Source organism: Eptatretus burgeri, chromosome 16 (genome assembly GCF_056783735.1).
Source record: "Eptatretus burgeri isolate ZD-2024b chromosome 16, Ebu_testis_v1, whole genome shotgun sequence".
Lineage (NCBI taxonomy): Eukaryota > Metazoa > Chordata > Myxini > Myxiniformes > Myxinidae > Eptatretus > Eptatretus burgeri.
In genome coordinates, this window is record NC_140976.1 from 12,703,558 (window position 1) to 12,725,548 (window position 21,991).

The 21,991-nt window shown below is 42.8% G+C and overlaps 1 protein-coding gene across 7 annotated transcripts in view; it reads right to left on the reverse strand.

Annotated features, from left to right (window-relative positions):
- Nucleotides 1–21,991, reverse strand: part of LOC147010534 (intersectin-1-like) — a 94,398-nt gene that overhangs the window by 43,212 nt on the left and 29,195 nt on the right. For 6 of the 7 annotated variants that reach the window (XM_085859497.1, XM_085859498.1, XM_085859495.1 and 3 more), the window contains 15 exons: nt 19,557–19,666; nt 19,255–19,318; nt 18,930–19,067; nt 17,793–17,893; nt 17,413–17,675; nt 14,782–14,931; nt 14,383–14,523; nt 14,094–14,181; nt 13,691–13,830; nt 13,257–13,564; nt 11,107–11,297; nt 10,841–10,938; nt 7,283–7,461; nt 691–853; nt 253–461 (listed from right to left, as the gene is read on the reverse strand). In XM_085859497.1, the coding sequence (XP_085715623.1) occupies nt 253–461; nt 691–853; nt 7,283–7,461; nt 10,841–10,938; nt 11,107–11,297; nt 13,257–13,564; nt 13,691–13,830; nt 14,094–14,181; nt 14,383–14,523; nt 14,782–14,931; nt 17,413–17,675; nt 17,793–17,893; nt 18,930–19,067; nt 19,255–19,318; nt 19,557–19,666 (2,343 nt within the window). The remainder of the gene's footprint in view (nt 1–252; nt 462–690; nt 854–7,282; nt 7,462–10,840; nt 10,939–11,106; nt 11,298–13,256; nt 13,565–13,690; nt 13,831–14,093; nt 14,182–14,382; nt 14,524–14,781; nt 14,932–17,412; nt 17,676–17,792; nt 17,894–18,929; nt 19,068–19,254; nt 19,319–19,556; nt 19,667–21,991) is intronic. The other variant, XM_085859496.1, reaches the window with a different exon arrangement.

Here is a 21,991-nt window from a genome sequence, read left to right on the forward strand (position 1 = left end):
ACCCCACCTGGGATTAATTCAACAGCCAAGTGGGATTTGAACTCAGGATCCAAGGATCCAAAGCCCATCACCCTAACCATTACACCAACGCCAAGCAAATAAATAAATGAATTAAAGAAATAAAGAAATATTCCTATAGCCTCAAAAAAAAACACAAAACGTATTTTAAAATATAAAAGGAAGGAAGGAAGACCACAAAAAGTCCGATATAAACAACCCCAACTGCAATGATCATTGCTGGCACCGGCACACCTGCTGAATGAGCGTCGGGTTGGACCAGAGATGAGCTTTACGTAGGACTTGGGAAACCAACCCTTGTGCTCCTGTACCTCACCAAACCACCACATATCCTGCTGCTCCAGCACAGTGATTACTTCACCCTTGTTGAAATTCAAGTGGTTGTCCTTCTTAGCACGCCAAGGATACAGCGCCTGGGCCTGAACACCCTCCACACGCTCACCCTGTCAGGCCAGAAAACGCATAATTGCAGGTGCAACAACAACCACCACCACCAACAATCCAATGTGACTTCAACAACAATAACTGTAGATAATGTAGCAATTTTGCTGTAACTGTCAAAATCAAAAACCTCCATTGCAACGATATATGTGAGCAACCCTTTTATCAGAAGTCAAACCCGAGTGACATAATCAAAGCTATCAGAGCCATTGGCCATAAGAGAGACGTCACCTGTCCTGGTGTGGGTGAGGGTGACATGGAAATAGGTGCTGGTGTGAAAGCAGAGCCCTGTCGCTGCTGCTTTCCCTGAGTGTTTGTCAGACCAGCCTGTGTTTCCCACACATCCCATCCAGAGCCCTGCACAGACTCCCCCTTTCCGCTGGACCCAGGCCACCTACAACACAGAAATGAGTTCTCTTTCTAGTCATCCAGCACAAGTCACAGGGGAAATGAACCGAGGAATAAAACTCTGAGGAAAAACTACATATGAACGGAGGTATGATCATTCAAAATGATGCTTAGAAGTGTTCTTTAAAAATAAAAAAATGATACATATTTGATGATATGCCTCCACCCAGGTTAAATGTTAACACACTGTTAAGTTTGACCTCAATTAAAGGTCATTTGAAAAAAAGGAGAGAGGGAGAGAGGGAGAGAGGGAGAGAGGGAGAGAGGGAGAGAGGGAGAGAGGGAGAGAGGGAGAGAGGGAGAGAGGGAGAGAGGGAGAGAGGGAGAGAGGGAGAGAGGGAGAGAGGGAGAGAGGGAGAGAGGGAGAGAGGGAGAGAGGGAGAGAGGGAGAGAGGGAGAGAGGGAGAGAGGGAGAGAGGGAGAGAGAGAGAGAGAGAGAGAGAGAGAGGAAAAAGTAGCACAGACATCATCAGATGCTTGCAACTCGAGTTATGGCCTGAAAAAATGATTTTCAAAGGTCGAAAATTGAATCAGTTCATCTTTGTATAACAGTCCAAACACATGTCAAGTATGGTTGAAATCCCTTCAGTGGTTCACAAGTTATTACAGGAACACAGATTTTCAATGAAAGGGCAATTGACCTTCGGCCTTTGACCTTTTGAACCCAAAATTTAATGAGTTCATCATCGTAATGCAGTCCATAGTTCTGCCAGGTTTAATCAAAATCACTCCAGCAGTGCACAAGGTATGACGGCAACAAAAATATGCTACTTTCAGCGAAAGGTCAAACGACCTTTGACCCCAAGATCTTTTCAGTTCCTCTTTCCATCATAATACGCCTTTGCACCAAGTTTGGTCAAAAATCGCTTCAACGTTTCACAAGTTATCACGGTTTAAAAAAGAAAAACCATCACGCACAGACGGACAACCCGAAAACATAATAACTTGGGCAACAGAGGCATAAAAGAAGAAGACCATTTTACAATTAAAGTTTACTTGTTTGTGTGCAGAACAAAGCAATTGAGAGACGAATAACGAAACATGAATGTGCACATAATAAGATATCTCCCAAAAAAGCAAAACCCAAATCACCAAATGCACCCACCTGAATGGAGGGTATTTTCTCGGAATGCGTTTCAGAGGTCGTATGCCATGACATAAAACAATCACAGCATCAAGAAACAAACAAGTAAGATGTCGTGCATCACACGGCACTTGCGAAATCCAAACACACAATGGTTGCCATGGAAACAGCCAGCAATTTGGCAATTTCGAAATTTGACCTATCAAGTGTTTTACATGATGGAATGTTGTGCAGAACACATTTGGTCAATACATTTTGTAATTGCTGCCCAATAGGTGTTTTACATGTTTTGGATGGTAATGACCTTGACCTTTGACCAATTTTGACCAAATTTTACTCACATATACTACACATACATACAAATAAGCTGTGAATGTTTTCAATTGGATATCTTGAAAAATTACTGAGGTTTGGCAATAACAAATTCATTCAAAGTCCCATTTGATTATAACGGGGTGAAATTGTCATCACGGAAACCGCTGACATGTCAAAAAGGGTAGATTGATCATTCTGATTTTTGGTGAACCAATTATGTGACCCAATATGCAAATCCTGTTAAAAAGTTTAGGTCGATCGGATGAAAATCGATTGTATGCGACCTTGACCTTTTGACTTCAAAAACAATGTTTCTCGGTTTTGATTGGTGAATCAATTCAGTGACCCAATATACAATTTCTATTCAACCGAGCAGAGTACCCAACCCCCCCCCCCTCCCTGGGTGAGTGGAGATTGTGCATTACTTCCATTCTTTATCAACCATTTAATTGGAGTGCTTGCATGAGTGCAGAAACCACTTGCCGAGCACCCTGCAGTCGATAGCGGCATAGTTCATGTCCCGATCGGGATGTACTGTCGCCATTTGCTACACAGTACAGCAACATGATTTACAAAAGGTTAAATGGTTTCTCGTTGTGAGTTTCAAAGCAAATATGTCTGATAACACCCGATTTCCAAGCCGTTTGCCTTATTAATGCGTTTTCTAAATTACAGAGCGAAATATTTTTTCCACCCGTTGCACCACGATTGGCAGCTGTTTATAAAGATTAATGTTTATGCACATCTCCTTCAAATGTCGATACAAAGGCAATGTTTTTCGGTGAAAGCTACTCAAAGTTTTTGGGTTGTAGAGAGTATGACGTACTGTGGTCGGTAATCACACCAACTCCAATCTGCCAATTCCTGAGGAATTGCTGATATCGGCCAAGCACTAATACAATGTGTCAGTGTGTCAGTGTGTATGTGTATGTGTCAGTGTGTCAGTGTGTATGTGTATGTGTCAGTGTGTCAGTGTGTATGTGTATGTGTCAGTGTGTCAGTGTGTATGTGTCAGTGTGTCAGTGTGTCAGTGTGTATGTGTCAGTGTGTCAGTGTGTCAGTGTGTATGTGTCAGTGTGTCAGTGTGTCAGTGTGTATGTGTATGTGTCAGTCAGTGTGTATGTGTATGTGTCAGTCAGTGTGTATGTGTATGTGTCAGTGTGTCAGTGTGTCAGTGTGTATGTGTATGTGTCAGTGTGTCAGTGTGTATGTGTATGTGTCAGTGTGTCAGTGTGTATGTGTATGTGTATGTGTCAGTGTGTCAGTGTGTATGTGTATGTGTATGTGTCAGTGTGTATGTGTATGTGTATGTGTCAGTGTGTCAGTGTGTATGTGTATGTGTCAGTGTGTCAGTGTGTATGTGTATGTGTCAGTGTGTCAGTGTGTATGTGTCAGTGTGTCAGTGTGTCAGTGTGTATGTGTATGTGTCAGTGTGTCAGTGTGTCAGTGTGTATGTGTATGTGTCAGTGTGTCAGTGTGTATGTGTATGTGTCAGTGTGTCAGTGTGTATGTGTATGTGTCAGTGTGTCAGTGTGTCAGTGTGTATGTGTATGTGTCAGTGTGTCAGTGTGTATGTGTATGTGTCAGTGTGTCAGTGTGTATGTGTATGTGTATGTGTCAGTGTGTCAGTGTGTATGTGTATGTGTATGTGTCAGTGTGTATGTGTATGTGTATGTGTCAGTGTGTCAGTGTGTATGTGTATGTGTCAGTGTGTCAGTGTGTCAGTGTGTATGTGTATGTGTCAGTGTGTCAGTGTGTCAGTGTGTATGTGTATGTGTCAGTGTGTCAGTGTGTCAGTGTGTATGTGTATGTGTCAGTGTGTCAGTGTGTATGTGTATGTGTATGTGTCAGTGTGTCAGTGTGTATGTGTATGTGTATGTGTCAGTGTGTCAGTGTGTATGTGTATGTGTATGTGTCAGTGTGTCAGTGTGTATGTGTATGTGTATGTGTCAGTGTGTCAGTGTGTCAGTGTGTATGTGTATGTGTATGTGTCAGTGTGTCAGTGTGTATGTGTATGTGTATGTGTCAGTGTGTCAGTGTGTATGTGTATGTGTATGTGTCAGTGTGTCAGTGTGTATGTGCGTGTGTCAGTCAGTGTGTATGTGTATGTGTCAGTCAGTGTGTATGTGTATGTGTCAGTCAGTGTGTATGTGTATGTGTCAGTCAGTGTGTATGTGTATGTGTCAGTGTGCATGTGTCAGCGTGCATGTGTCAGCGTGCATGTGTCAGCGTGCATGTGTCAGCGTGCATGTGTCAGCGTGCATGTGTCAGCGTGCATGTGTCAGCGTGCATGTGTCAGCGTGCATGTGTCAGCGTGTCAGTGTGTCAGCGTGTCAGTGTGTCAGTGTGTCAGTGTGTCAGTGTGTCAGTGTGTATGTGTCAGTGTGTATGTGTATGTGTCAGTGTGTATGTGTATGTGTCAGTGTGTATGTGTCAGTGTCAGTGTGTATGTGTCAGTGTCAGTGTGTATGTGTCAGTGTCAGTGTCAGTGTGTATGTGTCAGTGTGTCAGTGTGTCAGTGTGTCAGTGTGTCAGTGTGTCAGTGTGTCAGTGTGTCAGTGTGTCAGTGTGTCAGTGTGTCAGTGTGTCAGTGTGTCAGTGTGTCAGTGTGTATGTGTGTCAGTGTGTATGTGTCAGTGTGTATGTGTCAGTGTGTATGTGTCAGTGTGTATGTGTATGTGTCAGTGTGTATGTGTATGTGTCAGTGTGCATGTGTCAGTGTGCATGTGTCAGTGTGCATGTGTATGTGTCAGTGTCAGTGTTGTTCATTAAGCATTACATCTCTCTGCTCTAACTCCCCATCCATAAGATATATATATATATATATATATATATATATATATATATATATATATATATATATATATATATATATATATATTCTTATATCCTCACCCTGTACAGAGCAGCACAGCACCCTTCCACACATCTTTCTCTCCCCTCTCCGGACGTGTCCGAATGGAGTTGTTTATCTGTGGATAGTGTTTGTTTGTTTGTCTCCAAACTTGCCCAGGCAGCGTTCGTCTCCAGGCGGTATTTACAGTACGACAGGTAGAAAATGGATTTCAGACATTATTTTGTTTCCATGTTCACTATTATTTTATGCAGAATCGTTTTGACGAGACGGTATGAATAGTAATTAATGCTCCACTGCATGTCTGCCTTCCCTTCCTCTCACCTCCAGCTGCCTTACTTCCCCCACCCTTCCTCTCTCTCTCTCCTCCCTCCTCGCTCTCCCACCCCACACCCCTTTAATATTCTCATCAGCCAAGCGGCAGGTGGTACTTGCATGTGTATATAAATATATATATATATATATATATATATATATATATATAATTATATATATATATATATATATATATATATATATATATATATATATATATCCGGATATCTGTATCAAATCAATTGGATGAAAATTGTCGATGTGACCTTGACCTTAAAAACAATTGGCTTCCAGCTTGTCACTACCTCTACCAAGTGGTTAAGCTTCGTGAAGATCGGAGTAAAAATGCGACCTGCAGGCGATTGACAGACAGACAGACTGAATAACGGACCAGACCAACCAACCTACTTTTGAATCTTCGATTTCGCAAGTAACAAAACCAACAAGAATAGCACATCGACAACTTCGAAATGGTATCCAAATTAGGACATAATAGGTTGATAAAACTGGCCATGATGGCATCCTGCAGTCAGACTTGCACTTGCACATCCCCCTCTTGCACTTCAAAAATACCAAATCCCAAGCTGCAATATTTTCCTTTTCAACTGCATCGCTTGTAAAAGACAACGTTCGATGTTCCTCCAACAAAGATAGCTTCAAGTACAAAATGGGTTCCCAAATAAGAAATCTGTGTTCAAAGTAACCTCTTGACGATCCCAACGACTGCATCATTCACCTTCTACAAACATTAATTGGCTGCTTGTTTGAATCAATTGGCTTGTTGCAAGTCTTGGCCTTACTCACTCCTTCTGGTTGCGGTTCTGGGTTCCTTCGAGGGCAGACGTCAACCTCTCTAATCTGAGGAAAGAGCCTTGAGAAAGAGGATATAATACGTGTTCAAGAATCGTCTCATTCAACAGTTGTTAATTTATTGATCTCATGTGTTTGCAGGTTTTGGCGAGAGCCCATGCTTGCATTTTTGTGCTCGGTTCGTGTGTCCTTGTCAAAGCTGTGTGGTCTTGTGTCCCACATTCAAGTCTGTTGATACATTTCCTCCCCTTTCTCTTTTAATGTTCGTTCTTTTCCCTGCTTGTTGCGTCACTGCCCTCCTTGCTTCCCATGGCAGTTAGATCAACGTTCTGTTGATTTCATCCATCACTCTACTTGTCCACTGACACAGACCAATGCCAGCCTTCACGAGCAATCAAGTAGTTCTTCATTCTACAGTTTTGGCAATTTTCCATTCTTGACGAAAGCAACTCAAGCTTCTGTGGTCAAACTGGCCGAAGCATTTCACAAAGCATTCATTTGCAGATCATCGAAACGCTTCTCCACTTTGGACTGGAAAATGTGTTGCTCGGTGAGAAATTTTGGGAGTCCGTCAAGTTAAGAGCATGAGCTTAAAGGTTGTTTTTCCTGTTGTAGATTACCTGCAGGCGACATACCTGCTTCAATGTTTTATCAATGCTACTGGCCAACCATCTGCTGTTCAAAAGTACACATTCACCTTCACTCGTTTTTATCCCACACTTTAATCTCATTAGCTCCTGCATTATTCTCATGCTGTTCCCCGCTCCACCCCCTCCCTCCACCTCGATTTTGAAACACTTCCATTTCAATTGTGCTCATCTCTCCAGTCCATCAAACAAATTGCGAATCAGCATCTGTTGCAAGACCCATCTATTATTTGTGGTGTTTCTGCAACTCACACTTAAGTAATGGAGACATTTGCATTTTTCCTATCAGTCGATATTCTGTATTTAGAAGCGGGATAATTAAATAATGTCTCCTCCTCATTCCCTGAATGATGCAAACCAAAAACAAGCGGAGCCCGAGCTGAGACTCACGCCGTGCTGAAGTCCGCCCAGTTGCTCGCGTTCGTATTCTGGTCGGAGGACTCGGGGTGAAATCCGGGTGTACCACCACCATCTCCCAGTCGCTCTGCATAATTCGCAGGAAACCAGCCCGTCTTCCCATTGAGCTCCCCTCCAAGCCAGCCCGGCTCTCCAGTCTGGCTCTCATCCACCTACCAAAAATATAGGAACCTCGATGCAGCCGCACGCATGAAAGCAAACTTGAAAATGCACTGCGAACGCAGGTTATATGCATGGCTAGTGCAGCAAATTGTGGAGTTGCAGAGAAATATTTTACAAATCGATATGCAGTCCCACATAATGTGAAATGAAACATTTACAATCCAGTGTTTGAATTAACCTTGATGATGCAATATCTGTTTCACATGGCAAACTGGAAACAAAACAAGATGGTGTCAGGAGACTGAATGGCAAAGTGAAAATAAAACAGTGACCATTTTAATGACAATGTGGCAAGAAAATACTCGAGAAATTAATTTATATATTTTTCGATATCCTTTCCAAAAAGGATAATAGGTAGGTGATGTCTTGGGGTGTTATAAATTCAACAAATGAAGGGGGTTCTAAGGAAGCGCATGATTGAACAAACAAAAGAAAGCAAGCCCACAAATGGGAGAGAGGGAAAACAAAACCAAGTGTGGTTGGAACTTTGAAAACTTAGACCTTTTTTGAAAGCGACTGGGTGTTGATGGACCACTGCCTCACTTGGCATTTCTACCCCCCTCCCCCCCCAAAAAAAATGAGCAACCCACTCCTCCCTCCAGGTCTTCAAAACAGCTGTTCACCACCATCTCATATTTTCCCCCATCCAAAATCTTGATCTTTCCTACCCCCGTTAATCCACCAAAAACCCATCTCCTTCAAATTCCCCGTTTTTCTTCCTGAAAGTCTCTGTAGTACCATCTTGTTTACCCCGTGTACCCCACCTCATCCCTCTCCCTTCCACAGACACGCTATTGTTTGTTCCCCACTATTTTGTGCTTCCCTCTCCCACCCCTGTCTCCTGCCTTGTTAAATGTTTCTGTGTATTAGCTCTTACATGAGCCTCAACTTGGAAAAAAAAGATAAAAAAACCCAATTGCCTGAATTTGAACAGAGCACATGTGAAAGGTCACATGACCACCTACTTCGCACCTTAACCAGTGGCTCTTTCATGTGCTGGCAGAACTTTTTCCACCAAGACAGCAATAAGTTAATCTCACGACGTGGCGCGGAAATTTAACAACAATGTAATAAAAACATTTTAACACGCGCACACCCCGAAACATTTATATGGAAATCAACACCACTTATGGCCATTGGTCCCGTAACAACCAAAGGAAAAGGTCTGGGAAGGTGGGAGAGCAAAGGAAAAATGGAACTGCGAGTGAGGAGAGAATTTAAAGAAAAACCCATCCAGGGGGAGGGGGAGGGAGACAGTGGCCACCACCTTGTGAGTCTGCTGGGGGGGAGGAGAACTCATCATGTGGAGGTCAGGCAGCGAAGTTCTTGGCCACCCTTTAGATACCACCACTCGCCAGACAGCCTTATAGGCTTAAATGCAAACAGACTCAACTCCAACCCCTTTCTATTTGAAACCAGGAGAGTTCAAAAAACACCTTACCCCACAAAATCTTGAGGAAAAAAAATATATAATAATAATTTAAAAAAGGACGTGGGAAGGGTCAATTAAACCCTTGCGTTGCGTTTTGCACTAAATAAAGAGCACAAGGCACCACTATATTTGTCTGAATGCTGAATCTCACAGCTACTCTGCCCTCAGGGCATGAAACGACGTAAATAATATTTTTCCCAGTTCTGCTAAACAGGTTTTTGAAAGTGCCAAGAAGGTGATTTGTGTTCTGTAGTATTCATGCATACAACTCAAATAAAATAAAATAAAAGTTTTAAAGGCTGTAAGAAAAAATATATATTCTGAACTTTACTGCTGTTGATGCACAGTCTTCTACACCAGTGCTTCTCAAACTATCTGATGTGGCGGACCGGCAAGTTTTTTTTTTCCAATGTGCCAGGGACCGGTACCATATTTGTGCCATATTTGTTTATGATCCGAGAAAATATTGTTTGAACATCCGTAGTAATATTAATTTATACCGGAAAAATATTAAAATATAATGAATATAATAAAAGTTGACATATACACACATATATATATATATATATATATATATATATATATATATATATATATATATATATATATATATATATATATATATATATATATATATATATATATATATATATATATCGACTTCTCTCTCTCGTATTTTGAATTTGTCGGCTTAAATATATTATTTTTCAAGATTTTATACATTACATGTTATATATTATGATAATGTGAAACTGGAAACTCGCCGCGGACTGGCAGTCAATGACTCACGTACCGGCACCAGTCCACTTACCACCACTTTGAGTAGCACTGTTCTACACCACCTTATTCGACACGTTACATTAGTTCCTCATGCCTGTTGTTTGTGTCCTTTATGAACCAACTGCTGAATCCTGCTTTTCGCTTCACGTGAGCGGGGTAACAACTACTACGTGTTATAAATGATCCTTTTTTTTCCCCACGCGTTTTACATCCCCATTGATACTCACAGATCGACATGCAATGTGTTTGTAAGGTACAATATGCAGCCTTTTGATTAAACCAGTCAGCAAAGCGACGGGGCTTGTGCGCTGGTACTGACAAAACCAAAAGCAACTTCATTCAAGTGGCTGAAATAAATCGGAAAAACAAAGAATATAAAATCCACCTTAAGGTTAAATCAACTTAACCCTCAGTTAAACGTATTGTTTATCGCATCCGAAAGACCTTCCACAAGAAAGGAGCGCGACAAAACTTTCACCCGAAAACTCCAGGCCAAGCTTATTGAGGGGGCGAGCAAGATGGTGGGTTATTTAAAATTAGGCGAGACATTTAGGTTATAGACGGGCAGATTCACAAATTAATTATAGGTAGGCCACCTTATAAAGGGAAGAGAAGAGGAGAAAGAAGAAGGGGAAGAGAAGAGGAGAAAGAAGAAGGTGAGGAAGAAGAAGAAAATAGAGCAGCTTTAATGGCAGCTTTGCAAATGCTGACACATTACGGTTTTTCGAATCACTGTGGAAATGGAGAAGCTTGTGCACAAAGCACATGCAGGACAGGGACATAAATAAATAAAACGACACGACATTTTTTTTTTTACATCAACGAGGACAAAAGCAGGCAAAGGCCACATCGACACAGGATGTGGGACTTGCACCTTACGTTTCCAGCATCGTGAGCCGTGCACTCAGATGGGAACGCGAAACGGGCCAACCTCGGCTGTTTCGGTGAGGGGGAAATGGTTACCACTTACCCAATCACTTTTCACCTCCATAAGCAAAGCACGGGGTGAGAAAGGAATTGTTAATGCAGACTTTGACCAGCAAACGGACAATGCACACATTCCCTAGAACCCTGTGGTGATGTTCAACTCTTAACGTTCCTTCGGCAGGCTCTGGCACGACAAACTAAAGGTGAAACAACACGAATTAAATACTTACCAGGATGACGTCACCAGGGTGGATCGAAAGCTCATCCTGATTCCGTGCATCGAAAGGGTACAGCGCACGGTAATACATTATCTTGTTCTCCGTCGAGCCTACGCCATGTACGGCAGCAAAACAAACCGGGTAATCGTCTACATGTTGCTCATGCAACACAATTGACATTAATCGGATTTCTGAATTTCAATGTGCAAAACCGATCACCCGTCCCATCAACATATTGTGCGGCATGAATCTTCCCCACAGAGGATCCGCAAACGTACCAGCGAGCTGGGGTGGCGGCGCCACCTCCTGCTGCCTCTGCAGTACTTTGCTCAGTTTATCTTGCAACTCCTGCCTCTGCTGGCTCCTCAGATCGGTTCTGGACGTTGAGGACTGATCCCTTCCCTCCCCATCCTGCCGAGTATGCCTCTTGACCTTCTCACCTTCATCTCCTGCTTCTTCCCTCATCAATCTGCTCATGCAGTGAAGAGCCGTGCACAAAAGGGCATCAATCACTTCCCTTAGTCTCTCACATCACAGTGTAATTATTACAACATCAAGAGGAATATCGTACAAGAACAATAACATCAAGAAAAACGATTAAGGCATCACACTCTCAACGAGAACGAGAATGTTGTTTCGTATGCAGCCTGTGGCTGCCGGATGCATAATTTCTGGAAGGACGACAAGACTGTGCCGCTGATGCAGTGCCCATTACTAGTAAGCTGGTACCCATTTTGCCAACCTCGGAAGGATGACAGTCAACCCACCTGGTGTTATTTCAACTGCACGACAGGGGCTCAAACTCAAGACTCTAAGGTCGCAAGCCAGACACCTTAACCATTAAGCAAACACCAGGCTTGGCGGGGTTAATAATAAAAATACACACAACAAAAACTGGATTGATCATATTAGCGGTTATAAAACGGTTATTGAAAAGGACCTGACAGAGGATACGAGGAGGTGCTGCAAGTCCGTACATGGGACCTGCAGGACAGGTCGCCTGCATTGGCCCCAATGCACATCCACTCAGACTTTGACATTGATAAGGAAAGGGTGGTGGATCCGTTTGCCATGAAGCACCAGAGAAGGCTGGAACTTGGAACGCTTCTGAAAGATTAAGCAAATGGGAAGTACCTGCCTCGATGTATTATTGAAAACTTGATCAGATCCTCTCATTATGCTGCATATGGCCTACGTTTACCTGTGAGAATGTAATTGGGAAAAAAAATCATGCTTTTGATCATCCAATTCATGTCCAATAGATCGTTTCTAGTCTTTTCTTAAACCCCCACCCCCTCACAAGTAGTGACTACAAACATGACCGATTGATCTTAATGATGAACTTACTTGTAATATTTTTTTAAAAGAAAAGTACATGTATGCAAATCTGTGCATTCATATTATGTTACTTTTTCTGACGTGGTGTTTCTCGTCTTCAATCAATGAAACTTCAATCAATGAAATCATATCTTTTATGCTGCCAGGTTGATGCCATATTGACATATGGCCTGAAAACATCCCAAAATGATAACCTATTGTGCTCTGAATTTCACACTTTCCCTTTCGTGGTAAAGCTAGGCGGCGTGCATCCCATCCCACAACGGCCATGATGGTGTGGCGCTTTCATGCTCTCAACGGTCCAACTTTTGGAAGATACATACCGCCTACCCCCCCCCCCCCTCATCAAAAATCCTGCGTACTAGCCTGAGTTTGGGAGGGGGGGGTAAATCCCAGAAGGCAAGAGTCTGACTTCCATCAGCAGCCTTTCTGAAGGCTGGTTCCTCAAGCTAACAGCTGTGTACCATAGAAACAAAGCTTCGTGTATGTACTTCAAAAGAGAGTCAGCCGGAGGCCAGAACGTGAGTAAACAGCTTCACCAGTTCCCACTTTTGCTCTCACTGACCCTGGATGACATTTGGTTTCAAGGACTTGCAAAACATTTACGAATCACCAAAATAAATGTGCAGAGTCTCTAAAAACCGAAGACCAACTGTATCAACATGGCGTCAAATTAGGCCAACATTCAGAAGGTTCATTTTGCATTGCAGGTGTATGCATGCTTGGAAAAGAACTTCCGAACTGGAAGCAAATAATGTTTTACTAAAAAAGAATATAACATAGTTTTTTTTTTATTTTTTCCTCCTGAAAATGCAAGTTTTCTTTTTTTATGTTTACGGTTAGATTCAACGAATATATTCACAAAGAGTAGGGGAGCTATCGCCGGCACCCTGGCTAAGTTCCAAATTCCTGCTTGGACTCCAGGCAGCAAGTGATCTGCACTTCTTGGAGGTTCCTTGATATCGCAGAGTGCGTTTCCTGTCTGGGCAGCAGTTTCTGCACCATATACATGTTGATCAGATGGTTAGCATGTTTCATGTGAACGGCAACCAAATGATTCAATTCAAAAAACATCCAATCACCGCCTTACCGGCTTGTTTCTCGTTCCTTCATTTCCCGCTGCACAGCCTCTTGCTGCTCTGTATCACGATGTAGCCGAGCTTTCTCAAGTGCTTCCTTTGCTTCTTTTTCGCGCTGCTCTACCTGACGCCGAGACCTCTCTTCGGCCTCTCGCTCGACTCTTGCACGCTCTTCAGCTTCCCGCTGCTCCACTTCTCGCCGCTCCAACTCCCGCCGCTCAGCTTCCCGCCGCTCAGCTTCCCGCCGCTCAGCTTCCCGCCGCTCCACCATCTCTTCGGCTCGATGCTGTTGCTGTTTGACGAGCATTTCCCGCATTTCCTGGGAGACAAGACCCGCAGGCAAGGCAAACCAGAAAAATCAGTATTTTCATTATCGGTGTATGTGCTTGTCTGTGTGGTCGGGGAGGAGGGAGTAGGGATGGGGGTGTAAAGAAAACAAGAAGACCTGCAGTTGTCTCTTGGAGGTGTCGATCTCCTGCTGTCGATCTTCGATATCATTTTGCATGCGCTGCAGCTGCTCACGCAGCCCCTGGCACACGGTCTCCCGTGCTGCATGTGCCTTATGCAGAGTCACAAAGCTCTCTGCTGGACAGCACGATGAGCACACAGGCTGCCTATCAACCTCAACACTCAATCACACGGTTGCATCAAAGTTTTATCACAGAGTAACATTGCGAATCGATTAAAAAGTTAAGTTCAGTGAAAGTCACCTCGTAGGAGTCAAAATTAATCACAAAATATAAAAACGGCTGTTCATGTTTTACCATGACACCTGTAGGTAGTCAAGGTACAATTATGACAAACTCAATAAAGAGAACACCCATTTTAGAATAACACTCAAGTCGAACCTGGTGAGATACCCTGCTCCAGTTGCTTCAGCTGCTCTGCCAAAGCCTGCTTCTCTGGCACTTTTCCACCCAGCTGCTTCTGGCAGTCCTGTACAGGATGAATGGTCAACATCAGCATTTCCATCGTTTTGATTATCAGTTGGGTAAGAACTTCCTCAAAAGGCTTTATTTTGTGTTCGCACAACTTGCGAACAAACAGGAAGAAGTTAAGGTTTCACAACTGTTCCAAAGACTGCCAGTTATTATTCAACCCGCTATCTCTACAAAGCTCGATTCCCAACGACCAAACCTGCAACCGATGTTGCAGCTCATCGTTCTCAGCCAGTTGCTGCTCCCTTGTACGAATAGTCTGCTCCAGGTCAGCTCGTTCCCCGTCAAGGCGTCCATGAAGATCTTGCAACTTTCCCTCCATCTGCTGCTTCTTGTCATCCTAGGAGGGCAAAAAGGGGGTGGGGGTTATCACACAGCCACAAACGTGATGAGGAATGGCGGCTCCTCGATGGCTTTATCTTTCACAAAAAAAAATGCTGAGGCAACCTCTTTGCAAACAAATTAATTCTATACAAGAATACCTGCACTGTGCCTGTTCCAGGGGGTAAAAGCAAATCGCCAGCATACCTGGTCAGTCAAGTGCAGGGAACCAATTGATCTCTTATTTATTGTCGTTATCAAGAACTAATATGCTCACCAGTGCTTCCAACTCCAGCTCCAAAGTTTTCTTTTGGGCACGCAAGGTGGCAAGTGCCTCCTGTTGTTGGTGCCGCTGAGACATTAGCTCCTGGCACCGGAGACGCTCCCATTCCAGTTGTCGCTGTCGCTCCAGTTCGCGTTTTGCAGCCTGCCATAGACACGGTGAGGTTAAACTGGCAGAGGGCTTTTCCTGCAGAAAACCAATCCACAAGCGCTGTACCGTGACCCTTCCAAGTTTGAAGGATGTCTGAATTCATCATGGCATTTGGGATGAAAAATAATTACATGGCCACCCAGGCAGAAAATATCCATTAACAGTCCACTTGCACAGAAAATGATACCAAAGCCAAAGCTTCTTCTTCCAAACAAACTCGTTTTTGAATCATTGAAATATCACCCATTCCATTTGATGAGGAAGCACTCCCAACATGAAGGCACCAAAAGCTCTTACGCTCCACGGTTACATTTCCACGATAGCATCATTCACAAAACTTACACATCCGTATGCAATCATCTTCCTCATTGTGATACAGCGGCAAAGAACAACTTGTGTGATCGTTAGTCAGGGTGGAAAAAAAGCAGCAGACAAAACATGACGTCTTAAATACCAATTTGCGAGAGTATTTTTTGTTTGTATCTGCAGGAAAAGAATAAATGAAGTAAATTTAAAAGTGTGCAAATAATTTGGGGATAGCGGTCACATGTTCTTGCTCACAAGGCGATCAACGGCTTGTGCACAGAGGCAATCGCGTCAGGAACTATAGGCGACTCAAATCTACAAAATCAAGAGCATAAGGAAATGAGGCGAAAACACTACGTCGGCAATTTAAAAAAAATAATAATAATAATAAAAAAAAAATGTTGACAAAGCCCGAAAGAGCCCACCGGTCAACGCCATCCGAGTGAAGACGCAACATGAAAAGTAGGAACACAGCACATTTTCCCGACCATCGACTCAGCAAGTCTGTCTCAATCACACATCCTCCCCAAAACGAAAACACTGCCAAGATCAAATGTGTCATTACAATACGAATGGCACAAAGTAGAGGCACATTAACAATAGTAACACTTGGAGAGACAACAACAAACGATTAGTCCTCCTTCACAAGGTGGCAGTATCTTGGCAGCATTGTTTTTTTTTTTTATCAATTGCTCGGTTCTGATTACTCCCAGCGGAGTTAATGCTGCTGCCTGTTCCAACTGCAAAGGGTTGATGGGAAGCACTTATCATTGGATTACATCCAATAAAAATAAGTAAATGAAGAAAAAAAAAAGTGTGTAATCAAGTGCTCTTCATTCGTGCACTTGTACGTGATGGAACCCGTGGCTGCTTCACTTTCAGACATGTACAATGGTTCTGCCGAGTCACAAATTTCATTCAGCTACGAATGAGGAGACCCAAGTTATCAATCCCTCTTTTAGTAAAGGTACAAAGCCTGGTGTTGGCTTGGGATCCTAGGGTCCTGAGTTCAAGCCCCGTTGGCCGCTGAATTAAAATACACCAGGAGGTTGACTCAGCCTGTCATCCTTCTGAGGTCGGCAAAATGAGCACCAGTGTACTGGTAAGGGGGACACTGCATCAGCGGCATAGCCGCGTCCCAACCGATGATGTAACCAGCAGTGACACAGACAGAGACAGAGACAGAGACAGAGACAGAGACAGAGACAGAGAGAGAGACAGAGAGAGAGAGAGAACGGATTGTGCAATCCCAATTGTATTAAATATTGACGAGTCTGTATGGAAATCACCTGTAAAGCATAAGGTGGGGCTCACCCGATTTTTAGATTTTCAATCCAAATACTTACCATTACAGCACGGCTCAGTGATCTCTCTAACTTTCAGGGGTTTTGAGAAAAGTTAGGTTTCAAATCCAACAAATGCCTGCGATCCCACTCGGGGTAGTGCGTCATCGCCTTTTTCCTCGTTCGAATTCCCCTTTCAACTGAGACGGTGGAAGATGGTCGTGCGTACCCATCTTTGACGGTCGTCGTGTTTTGCCCCCGATTTGCTCATTTGTATGATCCCTCATCGCCGAGATTTATTGAGTAAGAAAAAAGCTAAGCAAGTGGCATCTCAATGCATCACCCCAAACTCAACAGCACTCAAATGTAGGCCTTGCTCATAAGAATGCACTGCACAGCAACTGCTTGGTTTGAACATTTTATTGCCTAACATTAAGTGGACATTTAACATCATGAAATAGTTTTTCTTGGTTCAAACTTGCTTCTTCTGGGAGCAGTGGTCGAACGAAGTGCTACGAGAAACAGTGCTTCTATCTGGTGTTCATAAAGATTGTGGTAGAGATCGTCTCTATAAAAATCAATGACAAATGTGACAGTTGCTTCAAATATGGTGAGGCCTGAATTAAAATCACGACAGAAGACATCGGGCCAAATTCCTGCAATATTAAGCAATCTCAAACTCAACTATCCTTTATGAGATTAAATTACGCAGCTCTTTATGTCAAACTGAAGCGAGTCGTTACACAAAAGGATGACAATAAATTGTACTGGATTTTATCACAATATGTAAAATCCAACTGTCCATCAGCTTCGACTTTCAATTTGAACGGCAACTTTAACCAAAATGCATATTTAAATAATATTTAACTTCAACAGACATGCCTACCTCTCGCCGCTCAAGTTCCTTACGACGCTCCTCCTCGCGCTGCCTCTCAAACCCACGCTGCCGTTCCAGCTGCCGCTCAAGCTCACGCAGGCGTTTGCGCTCTTGATCTGCCCGCTCACGCTCACGCCGCTCCTGCTCCTCCCTTTCGCGCTGAGCCAGGCGCTCATGCTCAGCCCGCTGCAACTCCTGCAGTGCCATCCGTCGCTTTTCCAGCTCTTGGTTTCCTTTCTCAAAGTTTTCACGCTTTTTGTCCTCAAAGCTCACTGCAAAGAGTACAAACACACACGGGCGATGCTCAGTCTGACCCTTCATCATTGACCGAGATCAAGAAGTGAGAATGTTCCACAAGCAACTTTGATTACAAAATTCACACAACTTACCTGGCAATTTCTTCTCTGGTTCCTCAACGATTGGCTCCTCAAGCATAGCTTCCGGCAGTGGACCGCTGACACTCCCCGCAGCACTACCAGACCTTCCTCGCCTGCAGAGGTATCAAAAAACGGGAAAACACAGTTAAATGACAACACAATCAAACTCCCATAGTTTTCAGCCTACAAGTCAATGTCAAGCTAAATTCAAAATGTCTAATTTCCCCACTTCTCTTTCCTTTATGAACAAATAAATCGATTTGGAGTACGAGATATACAAGACGAAGCTAGATCAATGACGGTAGATAGCAGAACTGTCAATCAGAACAATGGAGGTGTTCATTTACCCTAACACTCTCGCAAGGCATCGCAAGCTCGGTACTTCCAGGGTCATGAATATTAATGAGCTGTTTTGTGTACGTTATTTGAATTACTTCTTTGTGAGACGGCCTTTCGGATAAATTGGGAATGTAAATATGTTTTCAACATGTTTGTTATCGTATAGAGAGATACAGTCTTTAAAACTAGAGGGGGAGCACTCTGTAGAGTGCAAAACCTCCACCGCCAATACTGCTAGGTCACTCAAATGAACCTGATCTCCTATTCATTCAATTTGACGTCAACAGTGCTCACAGAGTTATAGTTTGCAACTTTCCCTTTTACTTTTACAGACTCAATTCATTCGTCATAACTAGATTCCTTGAGACAGAAATTGATTTTACGTGGTTATATCCACCGGAAGTTCCAAAATCAGCCGCATTTATAATTTTGGCATGTTTTTTGTTGGAAATCACTTAAAACATGTAGAAATGCAAAAAAAGAAAAAAATTCAAATATTTTTTCAAATTGGCTGCCATAGCGGCCATATTGGATTTTGGACCAAGTCCAAAATCGAATGGCATGATCCTTGGACCAGACCTACCCCCCCCCCCCACACCCACCAAGTTTCGTCGAAATCCGTCGAGGAGTTTTTCCGTAATACTGTTCACAAACAAACAAACAAACAAACAAACAAACAAACAGAAAGGGGTGAAAACAGTAACCTCCATCCATCTTCGATGGCAGAGGTTAACCATCAAGCAGCGAGAGCAAAATAAAAAGGGTGGAAGTACGACAAAACCTTAAAACAAAATCTCAAACCCATCGTGCCTGAAAGTTGGTGGGATTAACTCGGCTGGCAAGGTGGTGGGCAGGGGCTGGCCAGAGAGACACATGTCTATGAGGTGCATCGCCAGGATGAACTCCTCTGCGGTCAACTTTCCATCCTGATCAATATCCGAGAAACTCCTGCCAGAAGAACGGAACTCAGTGAGAATAAACAACACCACCCATGATGCGGCAGAATGCATTTCCACATATATATATATATATATATATATATATATATATATATATATATATATATATATATATATATATATATATATATATATATATATGAACCTTGACCTTTGCCCATAGAGATGAAGCTCACCATATAGTTGCAAGCTGGAGCTGCGTCAAACGGGACTGCATGAGCACAAATCTGGCTTGGGGACCTGAAAGAAGACGAGACAGGAGCACATTCTAGACATCTCTAGTTTAGCAAATTGTTACTCATCGAGAAATTTCTAAAACGTCCATGCAGGTCCATCCATTCTCTGACAAACAAAATATGTAAATGATGTCAAAGTTAGAGTCATACAAGGATAAAATGTGCAGACTTAATGGACAAAGTTTAAAGAGGAGGAAGGTGGAAAGAATGGCAGGGGCATGCCCTGGAATGTCACGTGGTACCGGTGAGGAAACCGCTCATGGTTTTGTCGTGGCTGTTGAACAACTGTCTGTACTTGAGACGAGATGACTGTGGGACAGCCCAATCAGAAGAAACTGCAGAACTGGCCAAGCTGCAAACAATTGCGCAAGAAGTCAAGAGACGAGTCAATGCAACGCTTTTTATCATTTCAAAACAACGTTGGAATGGAGTCACACAATATTAGTGCATTCTTTTGTACCAACTCAAACATCCTGAACATGTATGAGACAAGCAGCTCTTCATTCAAAGCCATCAGGCTACTGCACCGACTGGTATCAACCCAGTTTATATTCTCTCCTCCAAGGCACCATTTTTACCTCCACCACCGAAAGTGAAGGTTTGTGTATCTATATCTATATCTATATCTATATCTATATCTATCTCTCTCTCTATATATCTCTCTATATATCTCTCTATATATATCTCTCTATATATATCTCTCTATATATATCTCTCTATATATATCTCTCTATATATCTCTCTATATATCTCTCTATATATCTCTCTATATATATCTCTCTCTCTCTCTCTCTCTCTCTCTCTCTCTCTCTCTCTCTCTCTCTCTCTCTCTCTCTCTCTCTCTCTCTCTCTCTCTCTCTCTCTCTCTGTGTTATCTTGCCAAAACGAAGTTTTTGCAAGATATGTTAGTCAGCTTGTATGTTTTTTATTTTATTTTGTCTGTAATCACGTATAAAAAAATTTCTGCAGAGCACAGTTATCATTGGAAATTTTTGTAACTTCGCATATCAGAGGCCTATAGAGGTCCCTTTCAGCGCATACATTTTTGAAGGTCAAGGTCAAAGGTCAAGGTCACTTTGTCACAAATCAGGGGAGTTGACGAAACCCTTATTTTTTGAGTAATTTTGATCGGATCGTCTTCAAACTTCATGGGAATATAGTTCATGGTCTGGCGCTCAGCTGATTAATTTTTGGTGGCGATTGGCCTTGACCTTCATGGTTCGCGCCTAAGGTCAAACATATTTGACCCCAAGGTCAAATTTTCAAGTTTTAGGAACCATATCGTGTCGTAGCTCAAATTGAACACCTCGATGAGTGCTTTCTTGATATGTCAAGCTTGAGGCATTATGACGTCATTTGGTGACGTTATGAGGCAAACACATATTTTTCATGGTTCATGTAGAACGATTCTCATCGGAATCTCTCGTAGGCAGATATTCCTTAAGGAGTCGCTCATGGTGGATAGCAGCTCTGTTCACCTCAGTGTGACCTTAAATAAGTCACACGTGGTCACCTTTTGGCAAGATACGGGTCACCCTGCGGGTGACATTGGTTTATTTAATTTTTGAAGCGATTCTTCACCATTGATAGGACCAAAAACGATATCGTACTGTATATCATATTTCAAAAATGTATTGGGCCCGATATGTTCTCATGGATCAGGCATTACATGGCAGAGGTATGCGCTCTATCAAGTGCTCTGCTGGTTATCATTATCATCATATTTATCCTCCATCCCACCCCCCCCCCCCCCAAGGCCGTTATCTTCAACATGTAATTGGCAGGGAAAGGACCACATTTATTTGTCTGCTACGAGGGAGATTCCTTCGCTCGTGTGACACAAATAATTGACCGAAACTAAAATGGAAACTCATACAATTGAAAATGTCATTTGTTTGGTATTTCCTGCTCTCGTCCTGTGGTTATACAATCCACGAACAATTCAAATTTAACTATAAGAGAGAGGTGTGTGTGTGGGTGTGTGTGCTATCTCAATATGTGGGTATAAGAAGGTGGGACAGAGTCCTCTCATGTCTCAAAGTATCCATGCCTGTTTCAGTAAAGGGAGTGGGAGGGAGGATGTCACAATTCATGGACCAAACTGTGAAGATGTCTTGTTCTCAAAATTTTGTTTTGAGGATAGTCACTGAGCCTTGGACAGCTTCCAACTGCAGTTCGTTGATCAATATTCCCAGGGATGGGTTTTAAGATCTCCATCAGGTTCTTCTTCATCATCATAATTACTGTTGATCCAATTATCACTGGCACAATTTCAGCACTCTTCAGTTTCCAGGATCTTTTCACTTCATTTTTGAGGTCCTGTTCGGTATGGGTTTGCGCTTCTCATCGATGGCCAAATGGATCTTCATCAAACTTCCAGAGATTCACCAGTGGATGGCAAGGAATATTGTAGGGCAATTTTTTTTTTTTATTTTAAAGGATTTTTTTTTTAATAATCGCTCTATAAAGCCTTTGGAGCGATGTCAAAAAGTAATATTGAATGATCCTCAGCCTCATTCCTTAGTGGGTATAGGGAAGGGTTTTCGACCCCAAAGTTTTATTTCTTCAAAATGTCAACAGGATTAGAACAGCAACGGGCTGTTCGGATTAGAATAGATTAGAACAGCAATTCTTACAAAATGTAACACCTGCAAGGAATAGCATACGACACCAAGGT